The sequence below is a fragment of the Dipodomys spectabilis genome, unplaced genomic scaffold, assembly GCF_019054845.1.
Source record: "Dipodomys spectabilis isolate Male_0828 unplaced genomic scaffold, ASM1905484v1 ptg000644l, whole genome shotgun sequence".
NCBI classification, from domain to species: Eukaryota; Metazoa; Chordata; class Mammalia; order Rodentia; family Heteromyidae; genus Dipodomys; species Dipodomys spectabilis.
In genome coordinates, this window is record NW_024871321.1 from 622,347 (window position 1) to 649,041 (window position 26,695).

The window sequence follows — 26,695 nt, forward strand, 5'->3', positions numbered from 1 at the left end:
ATACCTAATGCGTAGAAAATTTGGACTGTAGAGCTGTTATTTGAGAAAGGTAATTCTGAGGAGTGCCAGGGACTTTTGAGGGAACCATGAATTGAGCGCTCTTCCCTCCAGAGTGGAAACTTGGAATTGAAGTAGCCCGTTAGTATTCCACGAGGCCCACGTACTGAAAATGGCCCCTCTGTCTTGCAGCTGGTTTCCATTACCAGCACATTTTGCCCTGTGACATTTCCTCCTGTTTTTGTTTCACCCAGATCCCCTCCTCTACACTTAGTCCAGGTTAGTGTTTGAATCCTGAGCAGCAGGGGGTAGTGCTAACGAGACAGTGGTGTGATTCACTTCCAGACTGGCTGTTCAGTTGGGTGTGCCCAAGTACAACCCCCCACCTAATCCACACGTGCGCATACATGCACACACTCATGCACACACGCATGCAGTGTCTCGAGGAAGGCTGAGCCCTGGTGTCCTGGAAGACTGAGGAGTGGTGAACCGCATCAGAAAGAAAACTACGGTTGACTAGTTTGAAGACAAAGGCCTTGTTTCTTGCTGGGAGTTTTTCACTTCTGGAATTTATTCAGAATCACAAATAATTCAGGAGGGGTTCAGATAAAGGAATGAGAATTTATGGAGTGACAGAGTTAAGTTATAAAGACAAAGACATACTTGATTACATAATGTTTATTAACAGAGTTGCTTGTCTTGAGTACAGTACACTTGAGAACCAGTATCTGTTCGGGCTGCTTTCTTCTGGCACCTGATATGTCCTCGTATGTACAGTGAGGTCATGGCTCCCTCGCCCTGTCTTTCCTTCTTCTCCAAGGTGCCAATGGGAGGCTGAAACCCAGGGCCTCACCTGTGGGGCTGCATTCTCACGTAAGCTTGCCTTGCAGATCCATCTCTCTTCCTCCAGGTTTCTGCACTTAACTGTTGTTCTTTGTCCTCTTTTGGCAGCTTGTTTGCTGTTAGTGGTAAAATTAGTTTCAGCAAGCTACACAAAGATAGCTTTATTCTTTCTACTGGAGATTCTGGAGACCTTTTACAAGTTGGGGTTCAATGGTTTTGTCGTTTTCACAAATAGTCTAGAAAACTGGGCAACTCGTACTATTGTTTATCTGTTCCGGGGTCTCCCCCCACTCCTTCCCTTTTCCTCTCTGCCTTCTTTCCTGGGCTATGATGCCCAGGCTCACTTCAACCTCCTGGACTCATGCGATCCCCTTGCCTCAGCCTCTTGAGCCGACCGTGTATCACACCAGTCTGGCACGTTTGAGGAGGAAACCGAGGAAACCGTTAGCTCTCTCCACTAAGACTTAGAAGTCATTATAGAAACTATATTTACCACACCATCATTTTCTCTCAGTTTACTTGATAGTAGCTGATAATACTGAACTTGAAAACCTTGGGAAAGATAGGTTATCTCTTCCCCAGAGGCTTTTGGGCGAGTCTCCTGTTGTGTAGTGTGTAGCCGATGATCCCAGGCGCTGATCTGATCTGAGACAGCTCCCTTCTAGTCCCTTCTCTTGAGAAAGCCTCCCGGCTTTGTCATGCCTAGGAATGAAGCAGCTCCATCTAAGAGTCTGTCAGGTTCTGGCTGTGATCCCTTCCTTGTCTTTTGGAGGACCTGAGACTTCATTCAGGATCAGGCTGCACCTGTTGAAGTTGCATTTGTTGTGGTAGGGCGTGGCAGCACGAAGGAGAGCTCAGACCTCAGTGTGCTTGTTCACTACGAGCCTGTCTAGGCCCTCCTTCCTGCTGCTTTTCACTCTTTCCAGTAGTCATGTGGCCAGGGAGAAGGAATGGGGAACCCTTGTTTTCTAGATCTGACTTGTTTTTAATGGAATTACAGAACAAACACATTTCCCTCTGATTTATCTCAACCTCTGGAAATTGGGATGGGACATTGGTCATTGCTGTGATACTATACTAAAGGACTACCACAGTGGCTGCTGCTTCAGTAACAACGTGGGGGGGGGCTGTGCCTGCTTCCTCTGCTTGTCAGCTGATAGCGGCCACTTGCCTGTAGGTGGTGTTTAAAAGGTACTTGCTGGTACCTGTCAGGTTTCTTATTACGCTGGAATGATTTCATCCCTTTATGAACGGACTTTCTGGTTCACCCGTCTGCACCGTTCCCACACCTCCTAACTTCTGCCGTGTTCTTCTAGGGCTTCCTGTATTAGCAGAGAAAGAGCCATTGGTTTGCTTGGTTGGCTGGTGTTCTGCTACTTGACTTCCAGTTCTTTGCTGATTATTTTTGGAGATGGACTCTTTTGGACTTTTCTGTCCAGACTGGTTTTGAACCTCTGTTCCTGGATCTGATCTCAAGCTCCTAAGTAGTTAAGATTACAGTACAGGTGCAAGCCACTGGCACCTGGCTTTGTGCTCTTTGTTTTTTTAATCCTTCTTTTGCTGGTCCTGGGACTTGAACTCAGGGCTTGGGTACTGTCCCTAAGCTTTTGTTCTCAAGGCTAACATTCTACCACTTGAACTGAAGCACCACTTCCAGCTTTTTAATGGTTATATTGTAGATAAAAGTCTCACAGACTTTCCTGCTTGGGCTGGCTTTTCTCAGTTTCGGCCTCCCCAGTAGCTAGGCTTGGAGGCATGAGCCATGGCACCCGGCCCTGGCTTTGTTTTTGAGAAGCCTTGAATGTGGAAGGTAGCTCAGGCTGGCCTCTCTCTGGCCTCTGCCTTGCAAGTGGTAGGATTATATGAGGATGTCACCTTGCTTGGTTAGCTTGTGTTTTCTTTTCTTTCTTTTTTTTTTTTTTTTGGTCAGTCGTGGAGCCTGAACTCTGGGCCTGGGCGCTGTCCCTCAGCTCTTTGGCACAAAGCTAGCTCTTTACCACTTGAGCCACAGCGCTACTTCTGGCCTTTTCTGCTTATGTGGTGCTGAGGAATCGAACCCAGGGCCTCATGCATGCAAGGCAACCACTCAGCCCCTGAGCCATCTTTCCAGTCCCAGCTTGTGTTTTCTTGAGGGTACCTTTCCACTTTTTAACTAAATAAAAAAAATTAAGCTTTGTATTGAAATAATGACAGTATCATATCTAAATTTTCCTCACAGTTCATTCTTCAATTATTCTTTTTTTACCTAAGCTTCTCTTCCTTCTGAGGTTCTGCTGACAGTGTGACAATACCTGGTAGTTAATAAGTTTAAAAAAAGAGAGATTTTTCTTGTCTAAGAGTATCTGGATTTGTTTGAAATCTTAGTATGAATTTCCTTTAGAGGATACAATAGCTATATGTGGTTTTGTCAATTCTAATTATTTCTGGCATAACTTTTTTGGGCAGCAGAAATGGAGACTATTAACATGTTTAGTAGCCAAGGAATTTTGAATAAAGAGGGTATTATTGTCTAGGATGTGTGCTGAAAACTTGGCATTTGGTGAATGTTCTGTTTTATATTCTAAGCCTGAAATTGCAGGGCTATGTTTTCCTCTGATGACAACTTCTTTTTTTTTTTTTTTTTATCAACACCCTACCTAATAAGGAATTTTTCCCCCCAAGGATTATTTATTTTTAAAGGAATTTCTTTGCTTGGCATCTTTAACCTGTATGTTGTGAAAGTCTGTCAAAACTCATAAGGGCCTATTTGTGATGTTTTTTTCCTGCTCTGGGTTTCTAAGATTAATCCTGTGTTAAGAAATTGTAATAATATAATTACCTATTGTTGAGATAAAACTCTCATGCTTATATGGCAAGTATCAGCAGGTACTTCCTTTTGAATCTTTGCCAGTTTATGTAATATTTAGTGTTCCTTTAGACTGATACTTTTTGTCTGAGAAACCTTCAAGAATGGTTTCTGCTGCTGTACCATGCTCTACGCATACATTTTCCCTACACCTTCATGAGACTTGATCATGGAAGAATGACCAGGAAACTCCATCCAGTAGGTCCTCAGCTGAACAGACAGCACCTGGATTTTGAATCTCTGTCCACTGAGTTGTACCTGTGGTTTTGTCCTACTATATCCTTTTTACATCACCTCATGATAATGAATTTGCAAAATCTGCTCATTGATTGTGAGCTGCCCACTGATGAAGTCCTAGCACCATTACCTGACAGAGTTGCCATAACCCATAGCCACCCATGCCACTGTCATCCAGTCATGTGCTGTTGTCTCCTTATCTGCCTGCCTCGCTCCGTTTCTGGAGTCTGTAATAAGAGAGGCTTACTTGATGATAGGTGTACTGACGCTATCCTGAATTGCCACAACAACCCCTAGAGCCATACCAAACAAGGGCTTCCTCCCAGTAAGGAGCCAAGGTAGTTTTACCTATAGAATTAGCATAATCTGATGCAAGTTGGTACTTAGAAAGCACATGAGTGACCAAGTTTGAACTTGCCCTTGGACTTTTTTTTTTTTAATATTTTGGTGCTGAGGTTTGAACTCAGGGTCTCATGTTTGCTTGGCTTGCTCATGGACCAGCTTGGCTGGTCCTATAATACTTGAGCCATACCTTCCTTTTGCTTTTCTCTTGGACTTCCTGCTTGGGCTAACTTTGAACTGCAGTCCTCTGATCTCAGCTTCCCCAGTAGCTAGAATTATAGATATACTTAATCCCTTACCTCATGTTTAATATAAAACCCCCTAATGTGTGTGTGTAGATAGTTCTAGTTCAATCAGATTATTTGAATTCATACATTCCTTTAGGTGTTATATTCCTGAAGGACAAGAGCTTTGGTTTTCATGTCCTGCCTTTTTTAATGGTACTAGAGATTGAACACAGGCAAGTTCAAGACACTTTTCCACTTGAGCCACATCGCTGGCCTGCTTTTCTTTAGTGTTCCCTCTTGCCCATAGTGTCTTGCTATATCACTTCTTACATATCTCCAGTGAGGAGGTACTGGCTCCTCACCGATCTGTCTGACCAATTGCTCAGGAAATTCACCTCTTCCAGGGGTTCTGTTCCTTGCGATCATTTCCTTGTTGCAGTGTTTTGAGCTTGCAGAGCCTCTTAGGTTGGTCTCAGTGTCCTTTTCACATGCATTGTTGAGCATTGTAGTAAAAACTATCTAGTGGAGCTGGGAAGGTGGCTCAGTGGTAGAGTGTTTGCCTTGCACACATGAGGCCTTTGCACACATGAGGCCCTGGGTTCCTCAGCGCCACATAAGCAGAAAAAGCTGAAAGTGGCACTGCAGCTCAAGTAGAGCGTTAGCCTTGTGCTGAAGAGCTGAGGGACAGCGACCAGACCCAGAGTTCAGGCCCCATGACTGACAAAACAACAACAACAACAAAAACTAGTGCAAACAATGTCATCTTGCTATTTCTAAGCGTGCAGCGTAGTCGTGTGACTGTGGGCACAGTTTTGTGTAGCAGGTCTCTTGTCAGATCTCTGCCACTTTAGTGGGATACATGACTGAAACTAGCCTTTAAATAACTGCTTCCCTTTTCTTTTCCCCTCCCTCCAGCTTCTGCCAACTGCCATTCTAGTAATCTGTCTGGTACTGGGATAGGATGTGATATGGTCAATTTGTTGCTTGTCGCGGGGTATTTTCTTTTCATAAAATTCAAGTAGAATAGTATTCCATTGTGTATACATGCACTACATTTTGTTTAATCTATTCATATGTTGCTTTTTCGTTGGCTTTTGTGAACTATGCAACCACAAACGAGCAAATATCTCTTCAGGATCTGGTTTTCAATTCCTTTGGATATATACTAGAAGGGGGACTGCCCAGACATGGAGCAATTCTATTTTTAAACCTTTGAGCACCTCTGTCATTGTAAAAGCACTTTGTGGAACAGTGGTGTATTCCAGCCAAAGAGCCTTGATTCTTTTTAATAAGGAATATTTTAAAAATCTAGTCTGGGGCATACGGTGTCATCACCATGGGAGTAATCTTCCTTTTGATACTTACATGTGATCGTTAAATTTTTCCTACTTGGATTACAACTAGAATTTCTTGTAGGCATGCTTAAAAAATGAGGGGCACTGTTTGCTTGTTGACTTAATGTTTTCTCTTGTTGCATTTGTGGGGCCTAACTACTCTGGGGGCTCTCAGAAGTGTCTCGTGGAGCATATGATAATTGTTGTTCAGTGTTTATCATAATGAGGCCTTTATCTGGAAGTCAGGGCTTTATTGTATTCCTCAGGCTTCCTGAGAAATTTGGGTTTTAGAAAGACTTGGTTTGGGGAGTGACTCTTGCTCAGCTTTATTTGTCTGCAAATGAGGATAATAATTGTAAAAGTCTATGCTAAGCAGAGCTCCTTCGGAAATATTATAAAATTACTTAGTGTAAATATACTTTTATGCTCTTTTTTTGTTGTTGTTGGTCGTGGGGCTTGAACTCTGGGCTTGGGCACTTTCCCTGCACTCGTCAGCTCAAGGCAAGTGCTCTACCTCTTGAGCCACAGCGCCACTTTTCTTTTCTTTTTTTTATGTTGGTCGTGGGGCTTGAACTCTGGGCCTGGGCGCTGTCCCTCAGCTCTTCAGCTCAAGGCTAATGCTCTATTTTGTGTTTTTTTTTTTTTTTATTGTGAAAATACTGTACAGAGGGGTTAACAATTACATGGGCAAGATAATGAGTACATTTCTTATCAAGCATTGTTGCCTCCTCCTTTGTTTCCCCTTCCTTTCCCTTCCCTTCCCATCACCCATTTCCCCACACTTACTCTGTTTTTAAAAATACCCCCCTTTTGTGTTCTTTTCATGTTGAAAACTTCTTGGGTACTTGGACCTAGCTTGTCTGGAGCTAGGTTACAAAGCTGTTAGCCTAACACTACACCTCCAGAGCAGGGAGACCTTCCTGCCTCCCCTCTGCGTACACGGCATTGCTTGTTGCTTCCGTGGGCTTTAGCAGGATTGAAATGCTGTTTGCCCAGATACATGTTTGTATGCTTGAACCTCAGGGCCTAAGTGCTGTCCCTGAGCTTTTGTGTTCAAGGCTAATGCTGTTCCACTTGAGCCACAACTCTACTTCCAACTTTTTCTGGTGGTTCATTGGAGGTGTCTCATGGACTTTGCTGCCTGGGCTGGCCTTGAACCGTGATCCTCAGATCTCAGCCTCCTCTGTAGCTAGGGTAGCAGGTGTGAACCACCAACACCCAGCTTGGGTTTTATTTATCTTTTGGCCTTTGTTTCCTTTTATTTTTCTCTCTGAAAATAATACTCAGCTGATCTGCGTAGCATTGTGTACATACATAAACTGAAAGCCCATTCCAAAAGCTGTACTTAGGGCTGGGAATGGAGCTCAGTAGAGTGTGCTTGTCTAGTTGAGCAAGGCTCTGACTCCCTCCCTGGTAACACACACACACACACACACGCACGCACACACACGCACGCACACACACACACACACATGCACGCACACACACACACACATGCATGCACACACACATGCACACACACACATGCACACACACGCACACACACATGCACGCACACACACACACACATGCACGCACACACACGCACACGCACACACTAGTTTTTTAGTCTTACTGATAAAAGCAAAAGACTTTCCTGTTCACCAGGCTCCTTGGGTTTTATTTTTGTTGTTCTATTAAGATGGGGTCTTGCTGTGGTGCCTCCGCTCGCCTCATTCTTGTCAGTTCAGCTGACTTTCCTGCCTCAGCCGCACCTACTCTGTTTTTAAAAATACCATTTTTATGCACACGCATATGTACACACATAAATGTGCACATGCATACCTATAGCCATCTAGCTAGCTAGCTATAGCTAGGATTATAGGCTTGAGCCTCTAGCACATGGCTTTTGTTGGAGGTTTAAGTGCACCTTCTGGGATAGTGTAGCACTGCTAGCTCACTTCATGATTGGTGCTGGGATGTCTGTTGTCATCTGTTCCTTGAACGTGTCTTGTCAAGTGAAGTTGCATAGCAGCCATTTGGGTAGTAGACTGGCTGCATTCCAAGGTTTCATGGGTAATCCTGTCTTGACATTTAATGAGCTGATGAAACTGCTGTAATGTCTGTAGAAAGTATGCCATCCCCTGGCCCTCATGCAGAGAGGGTGCTCCTCGCCTGTGTCTATTTCTCTCTGTAGCCCACATGCGCAGTGTGGTTTACAGGATCTGGTAATGCTTCCGAATAATAAACCAAGGCCACAGTGTGGTTAGGACAGCTGAAACCGCTGGAGACTCTAGTTCAGATCTTGAGTGAGATTTTAGAAATGACAGCAGCCTAATTTCAGTTTAATTAAACCACTCTGAGGTAATACAGTGAGGCACTCTTAAGAGTTGCCAGATGTAATTAACATGTCGGTTTAGCTTTTAAAGCACAAGGGCAATATTTGGAATTGCCTGTATTTTTTTTTCACTTGTTCTAGATTCAGAATGTACCGACAAGCTTTTGCTGTGTTTTATTTTAAACATAAGGAGTTCTATAAAGCTTGTAACCTGTCCAAAATAGTTGCTTATTGAACTTAAGATGATAACATGAAAGAATTGATTTTTTGAGCAGTCTTTTCTTTTCTTTTCTTTTCTCTCCTCCTTTCTCTCTTTTTATCATTTGAGAGAGTTTCACTGTATATCTCAGGCTGGCCTAGAACTTGCTATGTAGACACAACTTGCTTTGAGCTCAAGATTTCCAACCACCGTCTTCTGAGTGCTGGGATTACAGGTGTGCACCACCATGCCTGGCTTTGAGATCGTGTTTATCTGATAGTTTTTTGATAATGGTGGCTGCTTTAATCAAAATAACAAAAAATAAAAAGACTGCTAAGTGGAAAAAGTTCTTTAAAAAAAATCCAGTGGTTTATGAGTTGAGTGTTTGTAGGAAAATGTTTCCTTATGTTTAAGAAGGCAGAAATAAAACTCTCAGGATAACATGAAATAGGTTGAAAAACAAGATATATGGTAAAGTTTTTAATATGTTACAGTTTGAAAATAAATTTGCAAACTTAAGGTGAAGATATTTTGAATTTTTTTTTTGTTTTGTTTTTGGGTCCAGTCGTGGGGCCTGAACTCTGGGTCTGGGTGCTGTCCCTCAATTCTTCAGCTCAAGGCTAGCGCTCTACCACTTTAGCCACAGCGCCACTTCCGGCTTTTTTTCTTTTTGCTTATGTGGTGCCTGGGGAATTGAACCCAGGGCCTCATGCATGCAAGACAAGCACTCTACCACTGAGCCACCTTCCCAGCCCGATATTTTGAATTTTGACATAGTCAATTAATAGATTTACCAGGAATATTAGAGTTGAATCATAAGAGATCAGAGGAGAAGATGAAAAGTATAAGCTTATGTTGGATATTTGAGATTATTCTCAGTAAATAATCATGTTGTAATTTTCTGAAAGTGATAGGAAAACCTAAGATGACTGGGATTTGTTTTTAAATACATTTGAAGGCTAAGTACTTACTGTTTTCCTTCTTCAAATCTACACTTGAAGGTTATGAACACTGATGGCACTGGAAGACGAGTACTGGTAGAAGACAAAATTCCTCACATATTTGGGTTTACTTTGCTGGGCGACTATGTTTACTGGACTGACTGGCAGAGGCGTAGCATCGAAAGAGTGCACAAGCGGAGTGCAGAGCGGGAGACCATCATAGATCAGTTGCCTGACTTAATGGGGCTAAAGGCCACAAGTGTTCATCGGATCATTGGTAAGTCATTCCAAAACCTCTTCAAAATGGAACCTGAACAGAGGCAAAGAGTAGTTTGTAAAGCACCAGTGAAATTGTTGATGTTTGAAGCAGTGTAGAAATGTTTACTCTTTCCTCCCTCCCTCCCTCCCTCCCTCCCTCCCTCCCTCCCTCCCTCCCTCCCTCCCTCCCTCAGTACTGGGGACCTAGGTGCTGTCCTTGATCTTTTTTTTGCTCAAGGCTAGTGTTCTACCACTTGAGCCACAATTTTACTTTCGGCTTTTTGGTGGGTTCATTGAAAATAAGAGTCTCATGGACTTCTTTGCCTGGGCTGACTTTGAAGCAAGATCTTGAGATCTCAGCTGCTAAGGGGTGTGAGCCACCAGGGTCTGCCTTTTAATTCTTTGATTGTTCTGTTAGAACAATTTGCGTTGTTACATACACAAACACAGGCCTTGCCACCCCTCATCCTATTGGATGAGTGATACATCTTATTGTAAAGCTTCTTATGGGAATAAAGGAAAGTATTTTGCCATCTTTCCACTTCCTATGGATCTTGGTATTTGGTTAGACTTGAAACTCGATTAGAGCAAGGTGAGTCCTTGTGAACCAAATGTGTACTGATTTTTTTTAATTCCTTGATTTAATTTTTGTTATCTTTAGTTGTACAAAGGGGTTTTGTTCAAGTGTGCATTGACTTAAAATTGGGCTGTGTCGTGTCAGTGAGCCTGTTCTGTGTGCTTCACAACAAATGTGTCTTCTAGGTTCCAACCCTTGTGCTGAGGGGAATGGAGGGTGCAGCCATCTCTGTCTGTACAGACCCCAGGGCCTTCGCTGTGCCTGCCCCATTGGTTTTGAACTCATCAGTGACATGAAGACCTGCATTGTCCCAGAGGCTTTTCTTCTGTTTTCGAGGAGAGCAGACATCAGACGAATTTCTTTGGAAACAAACAATAACAATGTGGCCATTCCACTCACTGGTGTCAAGGAAGCCTCTGCTTTGGATTTTGATGTGACAGACAACCGCATTTATTGGACTGATATATCACTCAAGGTAAGCAAGGGAATTTTGGAGTATTGACCTTAGGAACTAGAAGGGAGAGCTTCCGTGTGTGTGCGTGTGTGTGCATACATGCCTGTGCCAACTGTAGGGCTTGAACTCAGGGCCCTATGTACTTACTTGGCTTTTTCACTTAGAGCTGGCACTTTACCACTTGAGCCACACCTCCAGTTCTGGCTTTTTGCTGGTTAATTGGAGATAAGAATCTTATAGACTTGAGAGAACAACAAAGGAGGGAGTAGCAAGAAATGTACTCATTACCTTACTCATGTAACTGTTATCCCTCTGTACAGTATCTTTACAATAAAAATAAAGCTGGGCACTGGTGGCTCACACCTGTAATCCTAGCTATGCAGGAGGCTGAGATCTGAGGATCACAGTTCAAAGCCAGCCCACGCAGGAAAGTCCGTGAGACTCATCTCCAATAAACCACTTAGAAAACTGGAAGTGGTGCTGTGTTCAAGTGGTAGAGCGCGTGCTTTGAGCTGAAGAGCTGAGGGACAGTGTTCAGGCCTAGAGTTCAAGCCCCATGACCGACAAAAATAAAAATTTTAAAAAAATAAAAATTTTAAAAATTAAATAAAATAAAAAGAAACTTATAGACTTTCCTGCCTGGGCTGGCTTTGAACCTTGGTCCTCAGATCTCAGTTTGAGCCACCAATGCTGGGCTAAGGGAGAACTTCTTGAACTAGTGTGTTTTGTGTTTGTGTGTGCCTGTGCATGTGTGCGTGCTGATCCTGGGGTTTGAACTCTGTCTTTCGGTTTTCACTTTTGGTTTTTGTGGTGCTTATTGGCGGTAAGAGTCTCATGGACTTTCCTCTCTGGGCTGGCTTCAAACTGTGATCCTCAGATCTCAGCCTCCTGAGTAGGTATGAGCCACCAGCGCCCAACTTTAGCTACATTTTTATCAGATAAATGTCTTAAAGATACTTGACTCCTGATTATTTAAAACACAAATTAGAAGCCTGAGGTAAAAAACGGCAAATTATGAGTTAAAGCATCCCTTTGTTTTCTTCTCTCTAGAGTACATGTTGAGGTATGTATGGGGATGGAGGGAGGAAACTCCTTGGGCCTGGCAGCTGTATTCAGGGCCTACCACTTGCAAGAGTTCTGCCACTCCAGCCATGCCCCAGTGATCTTGCTTTTAGTTCGTTGTTTCGATTGTCTCACACTCCAGCCTAGCCTGTTCTCAGATATCCTCTCACTTCTACCCCAGGTGAAAGTGGGCTCAGGTGTGAACCACCACCCTTGACTTTTTAGAGATAGGGTCTGACTTTTTGCGCAGCTTGGCCTTGAACTGCAGTCTTCCCGGTCTCTGCCTCCTGAGTCACAGGGATTATAGGAGGTGCCACCACATCTCCCACCCAGTGGAGCAATTCTGATTCTTCAGCAGTTCCAACTTTTCAAAGTGGCAGTGGACTCACATTTGCACTTATTAGAGATTGATACCAATGGTTTTTCTGCTCTTGAAAACTTTGCCTGTGAATTTTGTTGGTGTGTAAAGTTTTGCCACTAAACACTTGTCCCCAACATTAACTAGTGAGGGCCATCATTCTGTGTTTTGTGCTTCTGCAGACCATCAGCAGGGCCTTTATGAATGGCAGTGCACTGGAGCACGTGGTGGAGTTTGGCTTGGACTACCCAGAAGGCATGGCGGTGGACTGGCTGGGGAAGAACCTGTACTGGGCAGACACGGGGACCAATCGAATCGAGGTGTCCAAGTTGGACGGGCAGCACCGACAGGTTCTGGTGTGGAAAGACCTGGACAGCCCCAGAGCTCTGGCCTTGGATCCTGCAGAAGGGTGGGCGGCTTTCTTTGTGCATTCTGAGTGTCATCAACCTGCACTTGCTTGCGCAACGCCATGCTAGGTTCCAAATGGTTGTAGTAAACCCACAAAAACAGTGAATGCTCAGAAACAGCAGCAGTCTTTCCCACAGTGTCAGGTCCCAGCATCCAGAAAGAGTACATGAAAAATCCCAGAAAAAAAGAATTCATACAACTTAAATAGTTTTTATAAAAGCTTATTATTAGATTTTTTTCAAATTTACTACTCACTTTTGCCCTTAACTGGGTCAAGTTGATAAGTTATACCATATCATAGGTGGGTATAGGAAGAAACAGAACAGGTAGAGTTACTGTCCTGGGTCTACTGGGGGTGGTAAAGGGAGATGGCTACACATTGCCCAAAGCTCCACTACTTATCAACTCAGTATTTACGTGTTGAGAATTGAGCCCAGGCCAGGGCCTTGCACAGAGAAGCCCCATTTTACAATATACATTAAGCCAAGCTGGGCTGTTAAGTTTATCATGATGGCACAGAAAGCAAATGGAGTTAGTTACATGACTTGTTTTTCAAGGTGGGTGGGTGGTCCTTAGAGAAGCCAGCAGGTTTCAGACAGCAATGAAGACATCTGAGCTATGAAGGAAAACTTTTAGGAGAAGTCAGCATTGTGAACATAGCAATACTGCTGCCTCTGTACTTAGAAAGGGTTCCATGAAGTTACCACAGTGACCCCATGATTAGCTACTTAGCCATCTAGTTGGAAGGCTATCAAAGACAGCTTCTCTGCTTTGACATTGTGGTGAGATTATGGTAGTATTTTCTCTGAGCATTAGTGGCCAGTCAGATAAATTTAGAAGTCCGGAGTTCTCACTGAGGGCTCCAGCACTCATTAGATAAATTTAGAAGCCCTTAGTTCTCACTAAGGATTCTAGTGTAAGTTGCTGCTGGCAAGTGTAAAACTTCTCTCACAGTTGTTCTCTTCTGTGTGCACATGCTTGTCAGCTGACAAGTGCATTGTAAGCAGAGCCTAGAATGGCTTTCATTTTTAGGAAAGCTTGTTCATACATTGCTGCCGTGCCCGCCATCAGTGGCCCAGTAGCACGTGAATGTCTGTCCGTGGTGTTTCTGGCCCTGTCTTTGAAACTAGCCCCTTACGAGCTGAGTTGAAAGGCATTTGGCTCAAGGACTAGGTTCAAGTCATGGAATTGGCTTTGAAACACAGGACAAATCCTTCCCATTTCTTTAGTACTTTAGCCTCCCCATCTCTACAATGCCAGGGTGTGGGGTTCCTCAGTGCTATATTCCACAGGGACCTGCTAGTAATGTTCATAGCCCTGCTGACCTAGCAGGGAGCTGACTCATTGTATTTGACCAGTGCAGTGCATTCCCATGGATGGTTCTTATGGTACACTGTGCGCCCGTGGACCGCTCTTACCTGTGCAGTGCATTCTCACGGACGGTTCTTACTGGTGCAGTGGCTCCCATGGACCACTCTTACTCATGCAGTGCATTCCCACGGATGGTTCTTACTGGTGCACTGTGCTCCCGTGGACTGCTCTTACCTGTGCAGTGCATTCCCACGGATGGTTCTTACTGGTGCAGTGGCTCCCATGGACCACTCTTACTGGTGCAGTCCATTCCCACAGTTGGTTCTTACTGGTGCATTATGCTCCCATGGACCGCTTGTACCGGTGCAGTGCACTCTTACTAGTGCAGGGCATTCTTGCATCCACCTCTTAGTGTTGCAGTATGTTCCCATGGACTGTTTGGGCTTTGCTTCTGACATCAACTTCAGGCCATTGCTGCTTTTGCATGTGGTATGCTCTTGCAGCTTGTTTTGATTACACAAGCTGAAAGTAAGTCCAGTATTTTAGATATTTAAGTTGCTGTGTTCAGATTCGTGCACCAGGACTTGATCCTTTGCTATTATCTTGAATAATAGTTTCATAAATGCTCGTGCACAATAATGAAATAATTGGTTTGTGTCCAGTTCCTAGGTTTGAATGGAACAAATTCATTAGAAAGGCTGAGAGCTAACTCATATCCTTTTCTAAGATGTGTGAAAATAGGTTTAGCTGAAAGTGACAGAGTAATTGAAGAATTACAGCCCCGTTTGTTTTCCCCATTTGCTTGGTTTACCATATGTATTTTTAGTTACTTTTCATGAGTGTGGGCCTATCGAAGTGGAATGTTTACGGAACATTTCCATTGTTAATTCCTCAGATTTATGTACTGGACTGAATGGGGCGGAAAGCCTAAGATAGACAGAGCCGCCATGGATGGAGGTGAGCGAACCACATTGGTTCCTAACGTGGGTCGAGCAAATGGTCTGACCATCGATTATGCCAAGAGACGGCTTTACTGGACAGACTTGGACACCAACTTAATAGAGTCTTCAAATATGCTAGGTAAGCTCTGCTGCTCTGCTCACAGTGCGTGCTCTTCATACAGAAGTCATGGCTGCTATTCACCATGGAAAAGATTCCGTGAGCGACACCTTCCCTTTTCTCAGTGTACCCTTATTATTACTAACAACAGTCTAGTTACTTTGAGTCATGTCTATTTAGTATGAAGAAAATCTCATCCTTGTTTGTAATACTGTGGTTCCGTAGGTATTTCTCTTTGTGGGAGGAGCAAATGCTGACATACAGGCCGATAAGAAGTGAAAATACAGCCTCAGATCATTCATGGGAGTTGGAAGCAGCAGCAGTGATTTCTAGTGGGAAGTGCAGGAGTAGTTTCCTAGGACTGGTCTGGTATTAGAATTGTTTTGAAATGAATTGTTCTATTTTAAATCAGTTGCAGATGTAATGCTTTCTGTTAAGACACTGTGTCTTCACACATTTCACCCCCTGCTTCTCTGCTGACTTTGAAACTAGGACTCAATCGGGAAGTGATAGCAGATGACTTGCCTCATCCTTTTGGCTTAACTCAGTACCAAGATTATATCTACTGGACGGACTGGAGCCGGCGCAGCATTGAGCGTGCCAATAAAACAAGTGGCCAAAACCGCACCATCATTCAGGGCCATTTGGACTATGTGATGGACATCCTCGTCTTCCACTCCTCTCGGCAGGCAGGCTGGAATGAGTGTGCCTCCAGCAACGGGCACTGCTCCCACCTCTGCCTGGCTGTGCCCGTTGGGGGGTTCGTCTGTGGGTGCCCTGCCCACTACTCCCTGAATGCTGACAACAGGACTTGTAGCGGTGAGCTGCATGTCCCCTCTGCCCCCGCTAAGGTTACATGAGAAGAGCAAGCCTCATTTTACATGCTACAGTCCAGGTTTTCCAGAGTGAAAAGTTGTGGAAGTCTAGTGCCAATTGTTTAAAAAGGAGAATATCTAAAAGGAGAGGACCAAAGGGAGAGATGCTAATTTTTGTCACTTTAGATAACAACTTGATGCTACAGAAATTTAAATCTTTTACCTTAGGGCAAGCCAGACAGTGTCACAGAAAAGAATGACTGGTGTTTGTTTGTTTGTTTTTTACATAATTCTTAGTTACAATGAAGGAAGGAAAGAGCAGTATAGATAGTACATTAAGGAAAATCCAAAACATAATCTCCTGTGTTTTGAAATGCACAGGCCAAGCCAGATAGAACAAGTTATTTTGGTATGAGTGCCACACCTGGCATATGAGGCCAGACAGGGCACACAAAGGAGGATGTCTAACTCAGAACTAGACGGGGAAGTGGAGTACACATGCTGTAAACCCAGTGCGCATGTGCTAGTCTCTGCCAGTTCTGTTAGCAGATCTGCCCATCCAGTGGTGAATCCAGATTTTGGAGCTGTAGGGAAGGGTGGGTATACAATAGCTTTCAGGTCAAATGTAGAAAATAATTTGCATTAAACATAAACACTGTTAACAAGGCCAGCAACATGGTTGCTGGGGAGATAGGGGCCATGACCAATGTTTACATGAGGGCCTGTGTCCTAGTGGAGAGACAAGACAAATTAGCAGACATGATTAAAAACAAATCTAGAGATGAGAATATTCAAGGCGGACATAGTAACATAGTTGTGCTAATGTATTAAGGGAGTGGGGGGAAGGTGTGTCTTCTGAGGTGGCTCCCAAGGGAGATGTTTCATCAGGAAGTTGCGTGGTTTGGCTAATGAAGAGTGGGCTATACTCCAGCCCATGCTCAGTGCACTGTGGTGCCTGCTGGGCTTGGCTTGGTCTTATAGCTCACTTCATTCTTGCCCAAGAGCAGCACCTTCCTTTTAACACAGCTGCCTTCTAAAGATGACGGGACAGCTTCCTCCGCTGTACCCCTCCAGCCTCTGCATGCCACGTCTTCGTTGGGAGAAGGCAATATGCAGATAGCTGCCAACATCATTTTGCAGCACCTGTGGGAGGGAGTTGTTTGAAATAGATAGTGTAGATTCAGACATACTGTGTCAGGTTTAGCACTGACCGTAAATAAACTCTTACTTTCCTCAGAAATACTGAGCCATTTGTAGTTACTAATACCTTCAGTAGATTTGAAACAAGCATTTATTTGGAGCTACGTTTGTTTCCATCCATCCACCAATAGGTGATGCTGTTTCTGAGCTCAGTCATCCTCCTGCCTGGGACATCCTGGGACACTGTGCCCCAAGTCTTGGTTTTAATCTTAATACACATTAAAAAAAAAAAAAAAAAAGATTTTTACCCAGCTGTGGAGTCTCATTAAAGGTTCAAGCCTGACTTAGAAAAAAATATCCAGTAAAATATATTGAGAGCCCACTATGTATTCAATTAATTGAACCCTAGACAGGAAAACTTGAGAACTAAAAATTCAGGGTCTTCTTATCTCACTGTATGTCTTAGTATGGATAAGTGGTGCCTATTATGTCGGAAACATACAAATTAGTCTTCTTTATTTTTAAAATTTTACTCAGAAAAATAGTAGTCAAAATAAAATTCTTCAAGAAAATCGATAGAGGTTTCTAGCAAATCATTAGATTCTTTTTAAATGCTCCACTCTGGATTTCTAAGAATAACTTGAAGTCCCAAGCTTCTTGGTGCATGCCAGTGAGTTCCTTTAGAACGTGAGCCAATATGCAGCTGAGTGTAAAACGTATAAAACCCAGGGACTGCAGGAGTGGGGCTCTGATGAAGGCAGAGAGTTCGGGCTTGGCTATTTATATTTCTGTTCCCGAGAAAGACATGATTGTGCTGGATTTAATGACGGAGTACCAAGGGAAATAGCGTATAATTATGGAATTTAAGACGTAGACAGTAGTTTCCCTTATTGGCTATTTTGCTTTCTGTGGTTTCCAGTGACCTGCAGTCAACCTTCATATTAAGTGGAAAATTCCAGAAATAATTTTTTTTTTTTTTGCTCATTGTGGGGCTTGAACTCAGGGCCTGGGTACTATCCCTGAGTCTTTGTGCTCAAGGTTAGTGCTCTACCACTTGAGCCACCGTACCACTTCCAGCCTTTTTTGAGTAATTTATTGGAGATAAGAGTCTCACAGACGTCCCTGCCTGGGGTGGCTTCGAACAGCGATCTTCAGGTCTCAGTCTCCTGAGTAGGATTACAGGCATGAGCAACTGGCACCCAGAAAGATTTTCTTTTTTGTGCCAGTCTTTGGGCTTGAACTCAGGGCCTGGGCGCTGTCCCTGAGCTCTTCAGCTCAAGGCTAGTGCTCTACCACTTGAGCCACAGAGCTACTTCCATTTTTCTGGTGGTTCATTGGAGGTAAGAGTGTCATGGACTTTTCCTGTCCAGGCTGGCTTCCAACTGTGATCTCAGAGCTCAGCCTCCTGAGTAGCTAGGATTACAGTTATGAGCCACCAGTGTCCAGATTTTCTGCATCTGTTAGGAGTTGATTTTTACCTTCTTCCTGATTGCAACCACCATATGTACATAAGGTAAAATAGGGTCTTTTATATGTTTTTATAAAATCCTTCACTGAAATCACATCTACCGTGTTACACTGCAAGGTGAACATAAGTAGGCTAGCTGTGCCATGGGGTGAATTTATAACTGGGTTGGCAAATGGCATACTCTTTAGTGCCACTCTGTAGAGAGTTCTCAGAGGCATGCCAAAGGGTTCTGCCCTGAGCCTGGCTGTGTTTGTTTTGTGAAGTACCTACTGCATGCAGGCGGATCCAGTCTTGAAAGAGTGCTGCAAGACTTAGTCACTCTGTCTCAAAGTCTCCTCTTTCCTTCTAAGCTCCCACCACTTTCCTGCTCTTCAGTCAAAAGAGCGCCATCAACCGCATGGTGATCGATGAACAGCAGAGTCCTGACATCATCCTCCCTATCCACAGCCTTCGCAACGTCCGGGCCATAGACTACGACCCGCTGGACAAACAGCTCTATTGGATTGACTCGCGGCAAAACGTGATCCGAAAGGCACAAGAAGATGGCAGCCAGGTAATGTTCTTATCTTCTACTAGTTGCTATGCTGTTTCATTTAACGCAGTGTGTGTCTGTGTGTCTGTGGATGCTAACTGAAACCCCAGAACGGGTAACTTTTTTTTTTTTTTTTTTGGGTCCAGTCGTGGGGCCTGAACTCTGGACCTGGGCGCTGTCCCTCAGCTTTTCAGCTCAAGGCTAGCGCTCTACCACTTGAGCCACAGCACCACTTCTGGCTTTTTTCTTTTTGCTTATGTGGTGCTGAGGAATTGAACCCAGGGCCTCAGGCATGCGAGGCAAGCGCTCTGCCACTGAGCCAACTTCCCAGCCCCAGAATGGGTAACTTTTTACTTGAGAGGAACTGTGTGATGATGGGGTTGGGGTGGAAATGGTAGGGGGGTGGTTTGGGCTTGTGTGTGGATGAGTTCATCCCTGTCACTGGTCTTTCCAGAGTTAGAAGTTTTGAAGTCAGGTGGGCCTTTGTTCTGATCCCTGTTCTTATGAGCCTTTAGCTTTAAGGAATGCAGAAGGGACTTTATAAACAACAGTTACATAACTATTTGTTTATTACTTAAAAGATTCGAAAATCAACCTAACAATCTCAGTAAAATTAAAAAACATCCAGGATGACTGGCTACTGGTGGCTCACAGCTGTAATCCTAGCTTACTCAAGAGGATTGTGGTTCAGAGCCAGCCCAGGCTGCAAAGCCTTATGAGGTGCTTATCTCCAATTAACCCCCCAAAAGCTGGAAGTGGAGTTGTGACTCAAGGGGTAGAGTGCTAGCTATAAGCAAAAAAGTTCAGGGACAGTGCCCAGGCTCTGAGCTCAAGCCCCAGGACTGGCCAAAAGGAAAAAAGGAATGGGAATCCCTCACAGGTAAAAGCACTGGGAGTAGCCACGGCAAGACTGTCCGATGTGGAGTCTAACTTTGCTACCTGTGTGTGTCTGTTTCTTTCCTTAGGGCTTCACTGTGGTTGTGAGCTCCGTTTCCAGTCAGAACCTAGAAATACAGCCCTATGACCTCAGCATTGATATTTACAGCCGCTATATCTACTGGACTTGCGAGGCTGCCAATGTCATCACTGTGACAAGGCTAGATGGGAGGTCAATCGGAGTGGTGCTGAAGGGCGAGCAAGACAGACCTCGAGCCATTGTGGTGAACCCAGAGAAAGGGTATGTTACCGGAGCGGCATTTGGACATGTCTGCATCAGCCAGTCCCTATAAGTGTCCTGTGAGCCAGGGACCCCTCAATGTTCTCCGCCCCCGTCCCCTCTCATGGCTTTCTTGAGTGTCCTTTCTTCTCCCTGCCTCAGGTTTCTTCCCACGTGAAGTAAGTTTTGCTGCCACATCCCCCATGATGTTTTCCTTGCTCCCCTGCCCTTGCCACGTGGGCTCTGTGTGTGCCTCACTAGCCCGGCATCGTTCTTCCCAGTCAACCTTAGGCTTAGCTGTTTGCCACTTGTGTATTCTTAAGTAGGCCTCAGGTCCTCTTATGAAGAAGGAACAGCTCTTCCTTCATTTAACTCAGAGCTTTGCACTTCATAAACATTCAGTACTCTCTCACATCTGGGTAAGGACTTCAGCAGGAACGCATCTTACTTCAGAGGAGTTAGAGGAAAGGGTTGAAACCTACAACTGTAAGATACCTGTGACTTATTTTTAGTTGTTGCACCTGTCAGCTAAGAGAGAGCTTGAAATTTTGTGTTCAAGACATTCTGGCCACATTATTCTGCAGTTGTCATGCCTGTGTCTTGCACTGTTACGTTAATCCATGAGACTGGGCATCCCGAGGACTGTGTGAGCCCTTCGTTACTTTTATTGAAAGTGGTGGATGTATCCCTTGACCTCATGCTTGTCGAGGCAGGCACTCCTCCACTTGAGCCACTCCTCTCACCCTTTTTGCTTCAGTTAGGTTTTAGGGTCTGGAGTCTTTGACCCACCTGGCCTCAGACCATGCTCCTCTTATCTATGATTTCCTGTGTAGATGGCATCAGGGGTGTGTGCCATCACACTCTGCTTATCAGTTAGGATGGGATCTTTTTGCTCAGGGTGGCCTCAAACCCTGATCTTCCTGATCTATGTCTCCTGGGTAGTTGGAATACAGGTTTCAGGCACCATGCCTGGCCCTCTGTAGCCTTTTTACAAAAAGTTGATCAGTAGGTACAGAGTTGGAGTTCAGGTCTGCACTTGAACAGTGTAGTGACTAGAGGTGGCAATGTGTAGTCTGTGTTCCAGAGTGCTAAAGAAAGGACTTTGAATGCTCTTGCCATACTGGTGACATGTGCTTGAGGAGGTATGTTTAACCTGATCGGCCATGAATACATGTGTCAAAACATGACCCTTTTTGTGGTTTAGGTATCAGTTAAAAAGTAAATTTACACTTCTGTAATTGCAACACTCTGGGTTGGGGCTGAGGCTGGAGGATTGTCCATTTGAGGAGTCAGAGCTACATAGATTGTCTCAGGGAAAAGAACAACAAAAACCAAAAGTTAGGTTTTAAAGTACTATTTTACCTCTCTGTTTTTTTTTCATTGGCAGTGTTGCTAGCATCAAACCCCAGGTCTCCGGCATGCTAAGCAAGTGCTGTGCCACAGATCTGCATCCCTACCCTGCCTCCTTAAAAAATGTGCTGTGTGGCCTTTTCATGTTGGTAACATTGTTCTCTCCTATCTCTTCAGGTATATGTATTTTACCAATCTTCAGGAAAGATCCCCCAAAATCGAACGGGCTGCTTTGGATGGGACGGAGCGGGAGGTTCTCTTCTTCAGTGGCTTGAGTAAACCAGTGGCATTGGCTCTCGATAGCAGGTTGGGCAAGCTCTTCTGGGCTGATTCAGATCTCCGGAGAATTGAAAGCAGCGATCTCTCAGGTACCCAGCAAGTGTTGCCCGTGCCTTGATGGAGGTCGTGCGGTAGCTCCTCAAAACCATGTGTATGCTTCTTGTCTTGGATTATTCTATATTAAATATAGTGACAAGTTAGTTGGAGAAGAGCCTTTTCTTCAGCAGTCAGCACTATTACTTCCTCTGTCATCAAGTCATTTCCCAGTTTTCAAGACCTGTAAACAACGTACTTCCAGTCTACTCATGTGGCCCAAATCCTCGCTTGTGATTCTGTACCTTGATTATTACTCCTTCTGGACATTTACAAATAGCCACTCTTAACAAACAACACGGTTTACACACTGTAGACACTTTCCTGACCATGACATCCAGTAGCACTGCTTTTCCTACAGAGTCTTTTAAAAGTATCTGTACCTACAGGGAAATGGTGTGGTTGTGTACTTCACTCACCTTTCACAAACCCACTACGCCCCTTACACTCCTGGTGTTTTATTCACATTTGCTTATTTCTCTGTAGTCCTCCGCCTGTGATCATAGCTGTTGCCCCTTCCTTAGTCTCTGATGTCCAAATACTCTGTATGACAGGGGAAATGAAGTTAAAATAATGCACTGTTTGTATTTGGTGGAGTGGCAAAAAGTATATTAAAGCCAATTATACTCTACACTGGCCGGATGGTAGAATGTGATACATTTTCATGTACTTTGGCAGAAGTGGAAATTGGTAAAACGTTTATAGAGGGCAGTTTGCCAGTAGTGACCAAAATGTAAACAGGCATTTCTTTGATTTGGTGTCTGTCTTAGAAACAGTAACACGGGTACAGGGTAGATAGTTGTGAAGCTATGAATATACTTTGTGAAGTAATAGTCTATTATCAGTGTGCAGAATACCAGCACCATTCAAGAGAATTAGATGTAGGAGGATGATTTTTAAAACTTAAGAGTTACATCTGCATAAGGATACATACATGTCTGAATGTTTTTCTGTGACCTAAAACTAGTAGTGGCATTCTATATAATAGATCTTGATCTAGATTTAGATTCAGGTCTAAATACAAATATGCGCACTCACACACATGTTGCAGTATTTGTCTAATATTGTATCGTTTTCTCCATACTTAAATGTAGAGACTAAAAAATGGTGGTCCCTAGTGGGCAGTGTAGCATGCAGCACTGAAGCAACCGAGGTACAGCCACCGTGATGCAGGGGACTTCTCCAGTGTTGGGTGGGACTCGAAGGTCATCCCCCTGATGTTCCTTTTCTTTTTCTTCCAAGGATTTTCTGTTTTCAGAGTTGTTTCAGTTTGTTCAGAAACCCCACCCTTATATTAGGACAGATGTGGCTTAGCTGGAGATCTTAAATGGTATGGGGGGTATGTAGAAGGTGGGACTTTTAAGTAATTCCCACTGACACCTTCCTGCCTTGACTTTTCCTGATGGGCTCAGGCCTGGGTCAGGGAGGACATGGAGCAGCCATGTCGGTGACATACTGCCTCTGCGACTGCCCACTCCTTCTGACCTACACTCAGGTGCTCGGTGCTCCCTGACTCAGAGGACCTGAGCAGCTCTGGCCTAGTGTTCCATGGGTTACTGTGTTGTCAGCCAGAAGCTTCTGTCTAACCTGCAGATACTCCGTCCCTCCCGCTGCTTTGTCGTCTGGGGTTGTACTGGACCTGTGTTTTCACCACGGGCATTTCAGTATTTAGAAGGGAGCACTCCTGTACTTGCTCTTCATCTCTCGTGGACAGGGACTGAGTCTGTGGAATAGTTTCCCTGTTTATTAAAGCAGCATTAGACCTGCTTTGGAATGCTCCTTGAATTCCTAAACTGTAAGCTAATATCTTTGATTTATTTAGAAATCCTGGAAGTGTTCTGAAGTATTCAGAGACTGTTAGGAAGTTAGGGAGGGAATAAGCAGCTCATTTTCTTTTTGAATGAGGGAAAGGAATCTGTGAGTAAAGTACAGGGGTGTGAAGGACCTTACCCGTTCAGCAGTAGAACAGGCTGCCTGTCAGGAGACTGCATATCTCTGCGTGTGTTTGGCAGACATGATTCCTGACTAAAGACCTACAGTTCCGTAGATTGCTCTGTGTTCTGTGAAGCCAGGCGGGGTGAGGGTGAACTTGTTCTCCTTGGACAGCTCACAGGCTTGCAGCAATGGGGTCCAGGTCGTGTTCCCTGCTGCTTCATCTGGAGAGCGCTTTCATCTGCTTTATGCAAGAATTCTCATAACACTTAGTGACTCCCTCACTCCGTGAGCTCGAGTATTTGCTGTGTATGGGCATCTGTTCACTCTTGGTCACACTTGAATGTCTGGTTTATTCTGTTTTCTGACATTATCACCCTCCTTCAGTACTGTGTTGAGATAAAGAACGTGTACTTTCATTTCTGCAGAACAAAGCTGGTCTTCCCGGGCTGAATGGTTGTGGGAAAGGTGGTGGGGCCTGCCAATCATAGCAAGGGTGGCGGGCCCTGGGTGAAAGGGCAACAGTGAGTGATGGCTGTCGAATGCTCTCCTTTCCAAGGTGCCAACAGGATAGTGTTAGAAGACTCCAATATCTTGCAGCCTGTGGGACTGACCGTGTTTGAAAACTGGCTTTATTGGATCGATAAGCAGCAGCAAATGATTGAAAAAATTGACATGACTGGTCGGGAGGGCAGGACCAAGGTCCAGGCTCGGATTGCCCAGCTCAGTGCCATTCACGCTGTGAAGGAGCTCAACCTTCAGGAGTACAGTAAGTGCCACGGACCACACTCCCGGCACCTCTGCGCTTGAGTCTGTGGTTTCCTCACTCTTTCTGTCTTTGGGGAATTACTGATATGCTATCAGTTTTGTCATTGTTTTGAACTTTAGAGCTTTTTCTATCTAGTTAAGCATCTCCCCTTAAACCAGGCATGAGGGAGCTGGGGTACCAGTGGCTCACGCCTGTAATCCTAGCTACTCAGGAGGCTGTGATATGAAGATTAGGGTATGAAACCAGCCTGGGCAGGAAAGTTTGTAAGACCTGTGACTCAAAGGGTAGAGTTACTAGGTGAACAAAGCCCCAGGACTGGTGCACACAACCCAAAAAACTCAGTAAGAGGGAAAGGTGTGGCCTTTTTTGATTTTAAAAATTGTTGGTGTGAGGGTGTAGTTTGTCAGTAGTTCTGCTCCCAGCACTACCAAGAGTCAAATTGCTCAGCTAGGGAAAGTGAAGCTTTTTCCCTGTCTTCTCCAAGACACTGGTCTTTCTCTTTTCCCTTATGTCCCTAGAGTTTAAACAAAAGGAAAAATGACATTCTATGCCATGATGAGTATATTTATCATGGGTTAACTATAACCTTAAACAAAAGCAAAACAAACTAAAAATTAATGTTTACACATGAGGGAAGAATTGAGTCAGAAAGTCCTTATTCTTTCCCTTAGATAAAATTTTCAGTTTCAAACTTAGATAAGTAGCCACACACACACACACACACACACACACACACACACACACACACACACACACACACACACACACACACACACACACACACACACACACACACACACACACACACACAAAATATATATAACACTTTTGAAAATGCTTGATCTTCTTGGCTTCTTTTCTTGTTAATACTTGTATCTAATGTGTAGACCCAACCACAGTCACTTCTGTAGGCCTTGTTAATGTCAGCAGGGCTAATGTTACTGGAGAACTAGGAGACGGGGCTGGGAAGTTGACTCAGTGGTAAAGCGCTTGCCTTGCATGCCTGAGGCCCTGGGTTCGATTCCTCAGCACCACATAAGCAAAAAAGACAAAAAGCCGGAAGTGGTGCTGTGGCTCAAGTGGTAGAGCGCTAGCCTTGAGCTGAAGAGCTGAGGGACAGCGGCCAGGCCCAGAGTTCAGGCCCCGCGACCGGCCCCCCCCCCCCCCAAAAAAAAAAAAGAACTAGGAGACTATTCCAGCTCCTTGCCTTGCCAGCTCAGTGCTTGCTTGTGGAATCCACGTCTGTGAAAGGGAGATACAGGAGCCAGAGTGGCACTGCGTCCAGCTTACTTGTCCATCGTTGCCACAGTCCATGAATTAAGTCAGCGGCATTTGGGATTACAAAGTTGGAGTTTGTTATTTCATAACATATAATAACTGAGGCTGGATATTTAATATAAATTAGATAATAACATGGTACCTACCTAAGTTACCTGACTTGTGGATGCTTGTGCTTGGGAAAACTTTCTGAAATTTGTAGTAATAAGGGCTGGGAGTTAGTGGCTCACGCCTGACATCCTAGCTACTCAGGAGATCTGAGGATCATGGTTCAAAGCCATCATGGGCAGTAACACCTGTAAGACTCTTATCTTTAATTAACCACCAGAAAAATCAGAAGTGGCACTATGGCTCAAGTGGTATAGCACCAGCCTTGAGGTAAAGAGTTCAGGGACAGTGCCCCTGACCAAAAAAAAAGGATTTTTTTTTTTAATGAAAAGTATCATGAAATTAAAGGGTTGAGAAACACTGCTGCAGCTTGTATCTTCTAATCCAGGAGTGTTGTCTTTGGATTCAAACCAGTCAACACAGCAATGCAGAATCAAATAAAAATTCAATATGTGAAACAGACTTTGTCAAATGGTTTGTTTCTTTAACTTAGCCCAAATTCAATGAAATAATAATAGTAATGTTGCACATTACTTTTTGCAACTTTGTTTCCTTCTGAATGGTTCAGTTCCAAGTAACCGTAAATTTTTTCTTCAGATAAGTTTTATTTTCCACAGATTCCTCATTAAAATATACTTTTCAGTGGAATAGCCTTTGTAGGAGATTAGACTTCTACAAAGTTTTTGAGTTCAAATCTTGGAGAGTCCTTACTGTGCAAATAGACTAATATCTAGGTCTTAGCTGTCTCCCTGGTCTTTTTCCTAGTTCTGTTCATCAACTTACTTTATTTACATCATTAACATGAGCCTATGGTGTTAAAATATTTTTGGGTATGATTACAATATTTTGCATTAACTTGCTTAAGATACCTGTTAATGCTTTAAAGGACAGACCTGAGCATGGTGTTGCCTATGCCCCTGGCCCAGCACACAGGAGGCTGAGGCAGGAGGATCACTTGAGCCTTAGGATGTGGGACCAGCCTAGGCACCGTAGTGTGACTCTGGTA

At 44.2% G+C, this 26,695-nt stretch overlaps 1 protein-coding gene across 1 annotated transcript in view; it reads left to right on the forward strand.

The window, feature by feature from the left end:
• Lrp6 (LDL receptor related protein 6) overlaps nucleotides 1-26,695 on the forward strand; it is an 86,083-nt gene that overhangs the window by 32,560 nt on the left and 26,828 nt on the right. Inside the window, exons 8-16 of the mRNA XM_042671554.1 lie at nucleotides 9,343-9,559; nucleotides 10,303-10,592; nucleotides 12,174-12,400; nucleotides 14,606-14,790; nucleotides 15,262-15,588; nucleotides 18,543-18,745; nucleotides 19,690-19,901; nucleotides 21,408-21,598; nucleotides 24,094-24,303. Of these exons, the coding sequence (XP_042527488.1) occupies nucleotides 9,343-9,559; nucleotides 10,303-10,592; nucleotides 12,174-12,400; nucleotides 14,606-14,790; nucleotides 15,262-15,588; nucleotides 18,543-18,745; nucleotides 19,690-19,901; nucleotides 21,408-21,598; nucleotides 24,094-24,303 (2,062 nt within the window). The remainder of the gene's footprint in view (nucleotides 1-9,342; nucleotides 9,560-10,302; nucleotides 10,593-12,173; nucleotides 12,401-14,605; nucleotides 14,791-15,261; nucleotides 15,589-18,542; nucleotides 18,746-19,689; nucleotides 19,902-21,407; nucleotides 21,599-24,093; nucleotides 24,304-26,695) is intronic.